The 12,867-nt window shown below is 43.9% G+C and overlaps 1 protein-coding gene across 2 annotated transcripts in view; it reads right to left on the bottom strand.

Moving 5' to 3' along the window:
- TTLL9 (tubulin tyrosine ligase like 9) overlaps positions 1–6,205 on the bottom strand; it is a 41,505-nt gene extending 35,300 nt beyond the window's left edge. For both annotated transcript variants that reach the window (XM_078444166.2, XM_078444167.2), the window contains exons 1-2: positions 6,133–6,205; positions 2,958–3,001 (exon numbers count right to left, since the gene is read on the bottom strand). In XM_078444166.2, the coding sequence (XP_078300292.2) occupies positions 2,958–3,001; positions 6,133–6,147 (59 nt within the window). In that variant the 5' untranslated portion in view covers positions 6,148–6,205. The remainder of the gene's footprint in view (positions 1–2,957; positions 3,002–6,132) is intronic.
- Between the last annotated feature and the right edge of the window lie 6,662 nt (positions 6,206–12,867).

Raw genomic sequence — 12,867 nt, 5'->3', positions numbered from 1 at the left:
GGTCTTCGAGTCTCTTCCAGAGGTACACAAAGTCCTCCCTTTTCCAACTACATACATTTGTGAGGCTGGATTTCCTTCCTCTTCTTCAACCAAAACAACATATCACAACAGATTGAATCCAGAAGGTTCAGGAAGCCAAATGTTGTCTATTAAGCCAGACATTTAAGAAATACACAAAGATATGCAAACATTTACTACTCATCATAATAAATTTGGAGGAGGGAGAATACGGTTATAGTTCATAAAAATGCATCATTTACACTACCAGGTAATGAGTCCGTTATTGCTTTCTAAATGAATTAATAAAATTTTTTAAATGTATCATTTTAAATTTCTAATTTTCGAAGTGTTTATGATAAAAGTTGACAATAATAATTTTGAAGTAGAAAACTTGAGCTCAAATTTTAAGAACCCCTGCTATAAAGTAGTAAAGTAAGGAGTATTTAAACATGAATCCAAAACAATGAAGAGACCCAATTTTAATATCCATCAGATCGGGGGAAATGTTTAAAATCAGACAAATACCAAATGTTCACAAGAATGTAGAGAAATGACAATTATCCTATAATGCTGATGGAACTGTAAATCGGATAAATCTTTAGAGAGCAATCTGGCAGATTGAAACTGTCAGTTACTATTCAGGCACATTAGACTGGCAAAAACCTAGACGTCCAAGTTCGGCAACAATGTGCTAAAATGGAAACTCTTCCTGTACTGGTAGAAGGAACTCTGGGGAACCACATGGCAGTATTTAGTGAAACTGAACTTGCACATAGTCTATGGCCAGCAATTCCATCCTAGCTCTATACCCTAGATAGATACCCTAGGCATTATATGTACACGGATGTTCGTTTGTTAATTATTACTATTTTGTACGGAAATAACCTGCAGCACACGGCTGGTGGCCCACCCTTGTCCCTTGGACATTCTCCATTCCTGTGCACGCAGTCAGCTCAACCAGTGCTTAAAGCAGGTCCCAAGTGCCCTTCCCACACCAGCATACAACTAATGACGACTGGAGTTGATGGGTAAGTCCTCCAGTTCCTCAAAACTCAGTGGGGACGAGTCTGCAGTATTCTGTACTATCTCCTAGGAATCCCCAGTGGGACTGAGCCCCACTGGCCCACCACAATAACCTGTCTGTAATGCCCCGTTTATTGGTTTCCTTCCCTTGGATGCCTTGCATCCCCCCTGCCCTGCCAATGCTTACTGAAATCACCTTCCAACTTTCCAAATAAACTACTTGCTCACACACCCTTGTCTCAGGGTGTGCTTTCTAATTCTAATTCAATTCTAAGGCCCGGCCAGAAGGCCTCTCAACAGGAAGCAGATAAATAACTTGTGGCTTACAATGGAACACAGATAGTAGTCAAAATGCATCCAGAGCTACGTGCACCAACGTGGATAAATACTGAAAATAGAATTTTGTGTGACAAAAGCAGGGTGCAGAATAATAACACGATAACGTCACTTATGTAACTTATATTCCTAACCATTCATGCAGCTAGGGGTGTCCAGGCGACACGATTCTGGTAAGATAAAAACATAAGATGGCTAAAGAGGGTGGGTTCCTGGAAAGCACTGGTTCTTTTGATGAAAATAAAGAAAGATGGGGAGCTTGGGTGGCTCAGTCGGTTAAGCAACCAAACCTTGGTTTTAGCTCAGGTCATGATCTCAGTTTCATGAGTCCAAGCCCCACATCGGGCTCTGTGCTGGTAGCACAGAGCCTGCTTTGGATTCTCTCTCTCTCTCTCTCTCTGCCCCTCCCCTGCTCACGCTGTTTTGGTCTCTCTCAAAAACAAATAAACCTTAAAAATAGAAAGAAAGAAGGAAAGAAAGAAAGAAAGAAAGAAAGAAAGAAAGAAAGAAAGAAAGAAAAGAAGGAAGGAAAGAAAGAAAGAAAGGAAAGAAAGAAGGAAGGAAGGAAGGAAAGAAAGAAGAAAGAAAGAAAGAAAGAAAGAAAGAAAGAAAGGTGGCTTGAGACTTCCCTCGCCACTCCTTCCCACTTTGATCGTGACATGAAGGCTGGAGCTGTAGCAGCCACTTAGTGTCCAGAAGGAAAAGGTCAAGGCAATCACAGAGACGCTAGCTCTGAGAGCATTGAACCACTCTGCACCTGCCCTCTTGACTCTTCGTTATATGAGGAAAGCAAATATAATTGTTTAAAGCTACTATTAGTTGGGTTTCCTGTTACTTGTAGCTAAACACATTTCTAATTGGTGCCTGACCCAATAAAATAGACCCTGTTAACTGAAGTGCCCTTTTTTGGCTGGGGTGGGAGTGGGTGTGTAAGTTTAGGGTCAGGATCCAGACTAGAGCTGAGCTGCTCTGTGGAAGAGAGTAAGAGATTTGAAATTGGTGGCAAAGTTCTCTCAGTAGGTAGAGAAAGAAGGCAAAGTCGATGGGCGCTGCACGAGAGGTGGGGTCAGAGACCACACACACCCTCCTCAGTGGTGACATGGCCAGATGTGACTTTAGAAAGAATAGAAATACCTAATGAAACAGAAGTATCGAAAATATGCGCCACGGCGTGTGTGGTGTAACTTCTAACTTCTCACGAAAAACCTCCAGCGAAGTCCACACCGCTCCCTCCTGCTTTGGGCATCGTGGGCCCTGGAGCCCAACAAGCTCTGCCACTAACTGATCCTACAGGCTTCAGCAAGTTACCTACTTAGCCTCTCTAGGCTTCAGTTTCCCCATCTATAAAATGGACACAATAGCAGTATCTACTTCAAAGGACTGTGGCAAAGATTCAAAGAGATAAAACAACTAGCCTGGCACATGGTAAGTGCTCAGTGATTGTTTGTTATTATCATTGTCATTACTGAAGCAAAGAAGCGGGGGTGGAGAGATGGGAAAAGGGAAGGAAGGAAGGAAAGAAGGGAGGGAGGGGGGTGGGAGGGAGGAGAGAGGAGGAATTTAGTTCTGCGTTTATTAGATTGCGTGGGACCACTCACCGCTCTTTTCCCTTTGATAATCCATGGCCCTTGTAATTTTGATTCTGTAATGAGAAAAGGAAAGTGATGTAACTGGTTCTGCACATCCACACTGCCTTCCCAGCTCAACTTACCGCAGATCTTAAAATGCTGAAACCATCCGATGCAGTATCGCCCGATGCTGAGACAAGAAGGACCTGCCTGGCCAAGTTCACATTGGTCAATATGTGCCCAGCAACTTGGTCCTTGGGATAAATCCTCAGGTATTCAAGGGCCCACCTCATAGGATTGTTCCACAAGCATGACCAGTAGAGTGAACACCTAGTTTTCAGCACTCCAAAGGTCCAACCCCAGTTTTCAGGGCTGAGTTTTAAGGGCTGAGCTCAGCAGGCTCTGTGAGAAGGAGCTGAAACATGTTTGATTAGATCCATGATCCAGGAGTGGACTGAGTCAAAGGCTCGGAGCAAAGTTAATCTCTTGCATCCAAAATGGGCCTTTCAAATCCTCAAAGCAGAGTGGCTATTATTTTGCTTCTACCACGTCTAAAACAGTTTGGCCTTCAGTCCTGGCAAGACTGATCCCTAACGGCAGGTATGAGAAAGAAATCAAAATTGGTCTTGTGCAGGATGACTTCTGTAGCTTAGACAGACTTGTCATCTGCATTTGTTTTCTATTACTGTATAACAAATTACCACTAACTTAGTGGCTTAAAACAGCATAAATTTATATCTTGCAGTTTCCGCTGGCCAGGAGTAGCTTAGCTGGATCCTCTGCCCAGGTCTCACAGGGCTACAGCCAAGGTGATGGCCTGCGTTACGTTTCTCATCCAGGGCTCGGGGTCCTTTTCCAAGACCATCCAGATTGTTGTCAGAATTCAGTTGCTTGGGGCTGCAGGACTGAGGTCTCTGTTTACTTGCTAGCTGTTGACTGGGGTCTGCTCTCAGCAAGAGGCCACGCAGTTCCTTTCAACATAACCCCCTAGGCAGTTCACAACATGGATGTTTGCTTTCTTCCAGGCCAGCAGGAGCTCATTTCTCTGACTTCCAACCCTTTCCTCTCCAAGTCAGCCACGATAGAGTCCTATGCCATGCACAGTAACAATCACGGTAGTAACTATCCCATCAAATTCATAGACTGCACCCACACTCAAGGGGAGGGAATTACACAAGGTGTGTCCATAAGGGGTGGGAATCTTGGGGGCCATCTAGAATTCTGCCTACCATACCATCCTATCCCTCAGAAGGATAGGGACAGTGGAGAGGGATAGAGAGTACTGCTTTATGAAACAGACAGAAACTAGCCCCCCACAAAAGCAAATGAACTCTTATCTCAGTCATATACACAAGCCCCTCCAAGTACCCCAGGACTAGTCAGGTGTCCTACTCTTTTTTTATTTATTGTATCTTTTATACTCTTTCATGTTTTCAGTTCTATTTTCCATCAGTTTATCCAGTTGCTCAGAGTATTTGGTTGAAAAATTTTTCCTTTCCTCATTGAATTACATTGACTCTTCTGTCAAAATTCAGTTGACTGTGTATATGTGGGTCTGTCTCTAGACTCCATCTTATTTGCTTATTTATCTACCCTTATGTCACCACCACACTGTCTTAATTACCATAGCTTTCTAGTAAATCTTGAAATCAAGTAGCATAGGTCCTCTAACTTTGCTTTTTTTCAAGATTGCCTTTGCAATTTGGGGTCATTTGCACTTCAATATAAATTTTAGAATCAGCTTGCTAATTTCTACAAAAAAAAAGCACGTTGGGATTTTACTGGGATTGTATTGAATCTATAGATCATATTGAGAAGTGACATCATTATGTATTGAGTCTCCCAATCCCTGAATATGATCTATCTCTCCATTAATTTAGCTCTTCTTTAATTTCTGTCCACAATATTTTCTACTTTTCAGTACAGAAGTCTTGGACTTTTTTAAATGTTTATTTATTTTGAGAGAGAGAGAAAGCACAAGCGAGGGAGGGCCAGAGAGAGAGAGGGAAAGAGAGACTCCTAAGCAGGCTCTGAGCTGTCAGTGCAGAGCCTGACTCAGGGCTCACAAACTGTGAAATCATGACCAGAGCTGAAACCAAGAGTTAGACACTTAACTAATTGAGTCACCTAGGCACCTCCATTGGACATTTTAAATTAAATTATTTCATAGGTCTTTAATTTTGTGATGCTAATTTAATTTTTATTTTTATTTTTTTAGGTAGGCTTCACGCACAGCATGGAGCCCAGCTGCGGGCTTGAACTCATGACCCTGAGATCAAGACCTGAGTTGAAATCAAGAGTAGAATGCTTAACCGTCTGAGCCACCCAGGTGCCCATGTGATGCTTTTTTAAATAGTATTTTTTACAATTTCATTTTCCAATTATTTGATGATAGAATATTGTGGTAGGCAGAATAATGATCCCCCAAAAGATGCCCATGTCCTAATATCCCAGAACCTGTAAATATGTTACATTGCAAAGGAAAACTAAAGTTGCAGACATAATCAACTGACTTTAAAATAGATTATCCTGGATTATCTGAGTGAGCCCAATGTAATCACTTGTTTTTTGTTGTGAGATGGAATTTAAAGAACTGGGGTGCCATGCATGAGAGAACACGGGATAAGAAGCAGGCTGGTGGGGAGGAGGGTGGATTCTAGAGTAATTCATTTCCCTTCTTTGGGCCACATTTTCCCCATTTTAAAGTGGGGGGGGGGGCGCTGGCCTGTGCACTCCTAGAGGACAGGGACTTATGTGATTCACCTCTGTGTCCTCCTCACTGGTCATCAGTGGGCTCGGTTTGGAGAAGCCACTGATTAGCGTTTGGGGATGAATGCATTACCAATGGATGGATAGGTAGGCAAACAGGAGGCGGGATGAATAGATCTCTAAGAGCTTCTCTAGGTTCTGAGGTTGCCCCCAGGGCCCCCGAAATCGCTGAGTACAGTTGAGAATCCCAGATTTTCGTAGCTTTCCCGCCAGCAAGCCCCGGCTGCGGACTCGCGCAGCATCTCGGGCGGCGGCGCGAGGCCAGCCAGGGCTTGAAGTCTTTTCTCTGAATTCATTTTCCTCCTCCTGGTCCGGAATCACTCCGCGGGGACGCCGGACACCCCCCCCCCCCCCCCCCCCGAGTCTGAATCCCTCCGCGGCCTCCCTCCCTCTCTCTCGGGACGTTGAAAACATCTGGACCCCGTGGCACTCCTACCTTCGGGCGCGACATAATACGATTCCACAGTACCAGACCCAAACTGCCACCTCGCCGCGCGCGAGCCCCTGCGTCCTGTTGCCAAGGCGACAGAGGGTGCCCGGATCCGCCGTGCTGATTGGATGAGCCGAGGCGCCTCCTCTCCGCGCGATTGGTGCGCCTGACCCGGGGCGCGGGAAGCTCGCGCGCCCCAGAGGCCCAGATCCCCCTATTCCCCAGACCTTTCCCTCCCAGCCCGTAGCCTCCGCGACCCGGGGGCGCACCCGGCCGGAGACTGGCTGCCTTTCTCAGGCACTTATGCGCCTCCTCCAGCTACGTTTCGCTTGACCTAAGAGCACCTAGCCTGAAAAGTGGCCAGTCTTTGGTAAATGCAACGGTACTGTTTCTTTACTCGGTGCCTAAGTCAGTCACCTTGTCAGTTGGTCAGTTGGCAACGTGGCCAGGCACTCCTGCTTTTGCTCAGCCACTCTCTCTAATTCTTAGGCACCAACTCGATGCCAGGAGTCACCTCAACGCCTGCTGACCAGTCTGCTAGTGCCTATCCATAACAATTCATTCTTGGCACTGCAGCTAAAGAGCATTTAAAAAAAAAAAAATTGTTTTTAATGTTTATTTTTGAGACTGAGCCAGAGACAGAGTGCACGTCGGGGAGGGGCAGGCAGAGGGTGACACAGAATCTGAAGTGGGCTCCAGGCTCTGAGCCATCAGCACAGAGCCCAACAGGGGGCCCGAACTCAGGAACTGTGAGTTCATGACCCCAGCCAAAGTCTGCCGCTTTACCCACTGAGCCACTCAGGCGCCCCTATAGAGCATTCTAGAACACGAATCCCATCGTGTCTCTACACTACATATAGCCTGAAGTAGCAATTTGTTTGCCGTTGAACCCTGTATTGACTCCCTGTCTTTTCCTGCCTCACTTCGCCACTGTCTTGGGATCTATATACCAACCATAACTGATTAGAAACTGTTAAAAAAATGTGTTGTTTGTTTTATAGCAACAAAATATAAGTTATGTAGGAATATATCTAATAAAATATATGCAAGGTGCTTCATTAAACAACAAATTATTACGCCTCTAGTCTTTCTTTTAATTTTAAGCCTCTAGTCTTATGGCATGCCTCATTCTTGACACTGAGGATACAACAATGAACAAAACCAACAAGCAACTGCCCTTGTGGAGTGTATGTTCTCACAGGGAAAATTACAAAACATTGAAGGACATTAAAGAAAGCCTGAATAAATGGAGGAATATACCCTGTTCATGGAGTGGAAAACTCAATATCAAAAAGGTGTGTATTTTCCCAAATTCAGTCAGGATTTTTGCGAAACCGTCTCAACCCAAGAGAGGCAAATATCAATGGAATAATAAGGGGATCCTAGAAACAGACACAGGTGTCTGTGTGCATGTGTGTGTGTGTGCATGTGTGCGTTTTAACTTGATGTACAATAGAGGTGGCATCATAAGTCAGTGGGGAAAGGATGGGGAGCTCAGTACATAGCGTTGAGAAACTGGCTTTCTGTAGGAGTGAAAAATAGATGCCTAATTCAAACAGGTTAAAGAATAAATATGGCAAACAAATACTTCAGGTTATTAGAAAATATACATATATATAATATTTTATGATGTCATGGTGGAGAAATATTTCTTAATAAAGCACAACTCAGCAGAAAAAATCTGTGACCCTCTCACAATCTAAACTGCCATACAACAGAAAAACATTGTAAGTTCAACTAAAAGACAAGCTACAGCGGTGCCTGGGTGGCTCAGTCGGTTAAGCGTCCGACTTTGGCTCAGGTCATGATCTCATGGTTTCATGAGTTCAAGCCCCGTGTCGGGCTCTGCGCTGACAGTGCAGAGCCTGCTTGGGATTTGCTCTCTCTCCCTCTCTTTCTGCCCCTCCCCAACTAGCGCGCTCTCTCTCTCTCTCTCTCAAAAATAAATAAAGGTAAAAAAAAAAAAAGACAAGCTACAGATGAGGAGGAAATATCTGCAACACATATAACAAAGGACCAGTACTCAAAGAACTACAAACTCTTAAGAAAAAGACTACTCTTACCTCACAAAAGAAAACTGGACAAAGTACATGAATAGAAAACTTTCAGCAGAAAAAAAAAAAAAATAAATAAAAAAATAAAAAAAAATAAAAAAAGAAAACTTTCAGCAGAAGAAACTCAAGTAGCCAATAAGCAAATTGAGATATGTAAATCAAAACAATTATAAAATATTATTTTAAACACATCATCTAGATAAAAATAACATTTAAAAAAACTTTTTTAATGTTTATTTATTTTTGAGAGAGAGAGAGACAGAGCATGAGCGAGAGGAGAGGCAGAGAGAGAGGGAGACTCAGAATTGGAAGTAGGCAGGCTTCAGGCTCCGAACTGTCAGCACAGAGCCCGATGTGGGGCTCAAACTCATGAACTGCGAGATCATGACCTGAGCTGAAGTTGGACACCTAACTGACTGAGTCACCCAGGCACTCCTAATGTCAAGTATTTTTAAGGATGTGTGGAAATCAAATCTTTATATGCTGTTGGTACAGACACACTTTGGAAGGCCATTTGCAATATCTCATAAAGTTGAAAATGCACACAACTCACAACCTGATTCCACTACTGGACATATATTCTAGAAGCTCTCTGAATACAGCTGCACAACCTGGGGACTATCACTTTGAGGCAAGACGTCATCCTTCCCTAAACAAATTCTCATCCTTGTTCATAGGTTATATGTACAAGGATGTTCATTGCAACATTCTTTTTTTTTTTTTTTTTTTAAGAGAGAGAGAGAGCCCAAGCGGGAGAGGGCCAGAGGGAGAGAGAAAGAGAGAGAGAGAGGGAGAGAGAGAGAGAATCCCAAGCAGGCTCCACACTCAGTGCAGAGGCCAATGTGGGGCTTGATCCCACAACCCTGGGGTCATGACCTGAGCCAAAATCAAGGTTGGGTGCTCAGGGAGCCTGGGTGGCTCAGTTGGTTAAGCATCTGACTTTGGCTAAGGTCATGATATCACGCTCGTGAGTTCAAGCGCCGCACTGGGCACTGTGCTGACAGCTCAGAGCCTGGAGCCTCCTTCAGATTCTGTGTCTCCCTCTCTCTCTCTCTTCCCCTCCCCCCTCTCAAAAATAAATAAACATTAAAAAATTAAAAAAAGAGTTGGATGTTCAACCAACTCAGGCACCCCAAAACATTCTTTATAATCATAAGAAATATTAGAAACAATCTAAATGTCCACTCCTAGCGAGATGGATTAATAAAATGGAATATATTCTAATAAAAATACTATAATGCTAAAAATTAATGTTCCAGATCTGTATCAACATAAAAATAACCCCAAACTTACTGTTGAGTGAATAAAAGAGACTTGCAGGATGACAAATATTTTTAAAGGTTGAAATTTGTATTAATTATAAACATACAAAAGTGTATTCTACATACTTACGGATATATTGGCATTCAAAGTTTAAAAATACTAGAAAGATGCACACCAAACTCACAATAGTGGTTTCCTCTAGGGAGAGTGAAGGAAGAAGGGAGAGGAGAGGAAACTCCAACTGCTTTAAGTTTATTTGGAACATTTTGTTTTATTTAAGCAACACAGTTGAAGCCAATTAGCCAAAGTAGTCTTATCCGGATTTATTTTTTGGTTTTTGCCATAATAATAAAAGAATGTCAATACTACCATAGAGGAAGAATTTTAGGATGCTTTGGGAATGCGTAACTGTGGGGTCTAACCATCTTTAATTGGAGTCAGCAGACTGGCGGGACGAAATGGGAGCTAGTCTGGTAAAAGGGATGGGAAGAGCATTCCAGACAGAGGGAATGGCATGTGCAAAATTGGAAATCAGAGAGAGTGAAGCATGTTTGTGGAAGTGAATGCCGATCAGTGACCAGGAAAGTTAGGGAAGAGGGGAGAGATGAGGCTGCCAACCCTGTATGTTTTGCTGTTTCCTTTTTTGTTGTTGTTGTTGTTGTTGTTGTTGTTGTTGTTTACAAATGTGGAAACAGAGCCCTAGTGAGGAGAACAGAACCAGGGCTTCCTAACTCCCTGTCAGTTGCTCCAGGCAAATCATAATGACAATGGTAACAATGAAGATGTTTTATATGCCTGTCTCTCTACGAGGTACTTGAAATATGTCCTCCTCGGGGCGCCTGGGTGGCTGGGTTGGTTAAGTGTCCGACTTCGGCTCAGGTCATGATCTCACGGTCCGTGGGTTCGAGCCCCGTGTCGGGCTCTGTGCTGACAGCTCAGAGCCTGGAGCCTGTTTCAGATTCTGTGTCTCCCTCTCTCTGTGACCCTCCCCTGTTCATGCTCTGTCTCTCTCTGTCTCAAAAATAAATAAACGTTAAAAAAAAATTAAAAAAAAAAAAAAGAAATATGTCCTCCTCATCTCACTAGATACCTATCGAGGTTTTTCCTTCCTGTGTTACAGCTGATGATACCGAGACTCACAGAAGTTAAGAAATTTGCTCCAAGTCACAGAGGCAGAAGCCAGATCCCACAAGGCCTTGTGTGCTATGCTAAAGAGATAGAGCTTTTTCCTAAGGGCATTGGCCAGTGTATGATGTTCCTATTGTAGCTGTAATTAGCACAAACTCAGTGACCTAAAGCAACACAAACACGTGAGTTTACAGGGTTTTTTTTAAAATGTTTATTACTTTTGAGAGAGAGAGAGAGACTGCACAAGCAGGGGAAGGACACACAGAGAGACAGAGGGAGACACAGAATCTGAAGCCGACTCCAGGCTCCGAGCTCTCAGCGCTGAGCCTGACACGGGGATCCAACTCATGAACCCGTGAGGTCGTGACCTGTGCTGAAGTGGAGCCACCCAGGGGCCCTGAGCTTACAGTTTTTGAGGTCAGAAGTCTGAGGTGGATTTCATTAGGCTGAGATTAAGGTGTCGGCAGGGCCGGGTTCCTAGGAGGCTCTAGGAGAAAATCTGTTTCCTTGCTTTTTCCACCTGCATTCCTTGGTTCATGGCCCCCTTCCATCCTGAAAGCCACCAATCCTACCACTCTGACCTCTGTTTCTTTTCTTTTCTTTTCTTTTTTTTTTTTATAATATGAAATTTATTGTCAAACTGGTGTCCGTACCAAACCCCGTGCTCATCCCAACAGGTGCCCTCCTCAGTGCCCATCACCCACTCACTGTCCCCTCCCTCCCATCCCCCCCATCAACCCTCAGTTTAGTCTCATTTTTTAAGAGTCTCTCATGGTTTGCCTCCTTCCCTCTCTGTAACTTTTTTCCCCCCTTCCCCTCCCCCATGGTCTTCTGTTAAGTTTCTCAGGATCCACATAAGAGTGAAAACATATGGTATCTGTTTTTCTCTCTATGACTTATTCCACTTAGCATAACCCTCTCCAGTTGCATCCACGTTGCTACAAAAGGCCATATTTCATTCTTTCTCATTGCCAAGACCTCTGTTTCTATCGTCATATCCCCCCAGACTATTCTCCTGCCTCCCTCTCTCACTTATAAGAACCTGGGTAATTACATTGGGCCCACCCAAATAATCCAGGACAATCTTTCCATCTGATGGCCAGCTCATGAGCGACTTTAATTCCATCCACAGCCTTAATTCCCCCTTCCCGTATAACATAACATATTCACAATTCCCAGGAATCAGAGCGTGGACGTCTTTGGGGAGATCGTTATTTTGCCTACCACAATGAACCACACTGAAGTATTTTTTTTTTTAATTTAATTTTTTAAAGTTTATTTATTTGGAGCGAGAACTGAGATGTGCTGTACGTGTAAGATACACACTGGATTATGAAGACTTAATACACTAAAAAGGACGTAAAGTGTCTCAATAATTTGAAAATATTGACTACGGGTTGAAATGATAATATTTTTGATATATCGGGTTAAATAAAAACTTATTTACAACCTGTTTCTTTCTACCTTTTTAATGTGGCTGCTAGAAAATTTAAGATTACGCGTGTGGCCCACGTTACATTTCTGTTGGGTGGTGCTGGCCTACACTTGTAGCCAATGAAGGTAGGAACCGTCTCTGCTTTAGCCACCTCTGTGTCCCTAATATCTAGCATATAGTAGGTATTCAGTAAGCATTTGTTGAATAATTTCGTTTTTATGAGAACCCCGTGCACAGGGAGAGATGAGACAGGCAGACCCATGTATAGTGTGAATTCAAGGGAGAAAGAAATGCCAGGGAGTTTTAGTTCTCTCCAGTCACTGCATTTCAAACCGAGTTAACTCTCGGTCCTGCTCTGTACCAACATTCCCCCCCACCCCAGTCACCTACTATGTAGATGGGGGGGGGGGGTGGCCAGAGGAGCCAAGCTGGCTCAGCTACTTCTATTTCAGACCCCCAGGAGGTGCCTGGTCTCAACTATTTTTTACATTCTTCATCTTTGGTCCTAGCAGCCAGAAAGGCTCACCTCAACACACTGAGACACAGATAGGGTAGCTGGAACCCCAGAGGGAGTTGTCCAGGGTCAGCCAGCAGGGCAGAGCTGAAGAGGGCCTGGAACCTTATCAGATCCAGGACTCTTGCCTCTAACTATATCCTCCTGGAGTCTCCTTTACTTCAAGGGACTCAGGTGTCTGTAACCCCCGCCCCTCACCTCCCTCTCCTCACATTTTAGCTCTGATTTCTTGAAGCCTCTAAGGGTGGTTATGCCTGGTCTCAGCAGATGCTGACCCAAAGCAGAAGGGAGGAAAGGATGAGAGGGAGGGAGACTGGATGGATGGATGGATGGATGGATGGATGAAT

This window comes from Panthera onca, chromosome A3, assembly GCF_046562875.1.
Source record: "Panthera onca isolate mPanOnc1 chromosome A3, mPanOnc1 haplotype 2, whole genome shotgun sequence".
NCBI classification, from domain to species: Eukaryota; Metazoa; Chordata; class Mammalia; order Carnivora; family Felidae; genus Panthera; species Panthera onca.
This window is presented reverse-complemented; position numbering and strand designations above follow the sequence as displayed.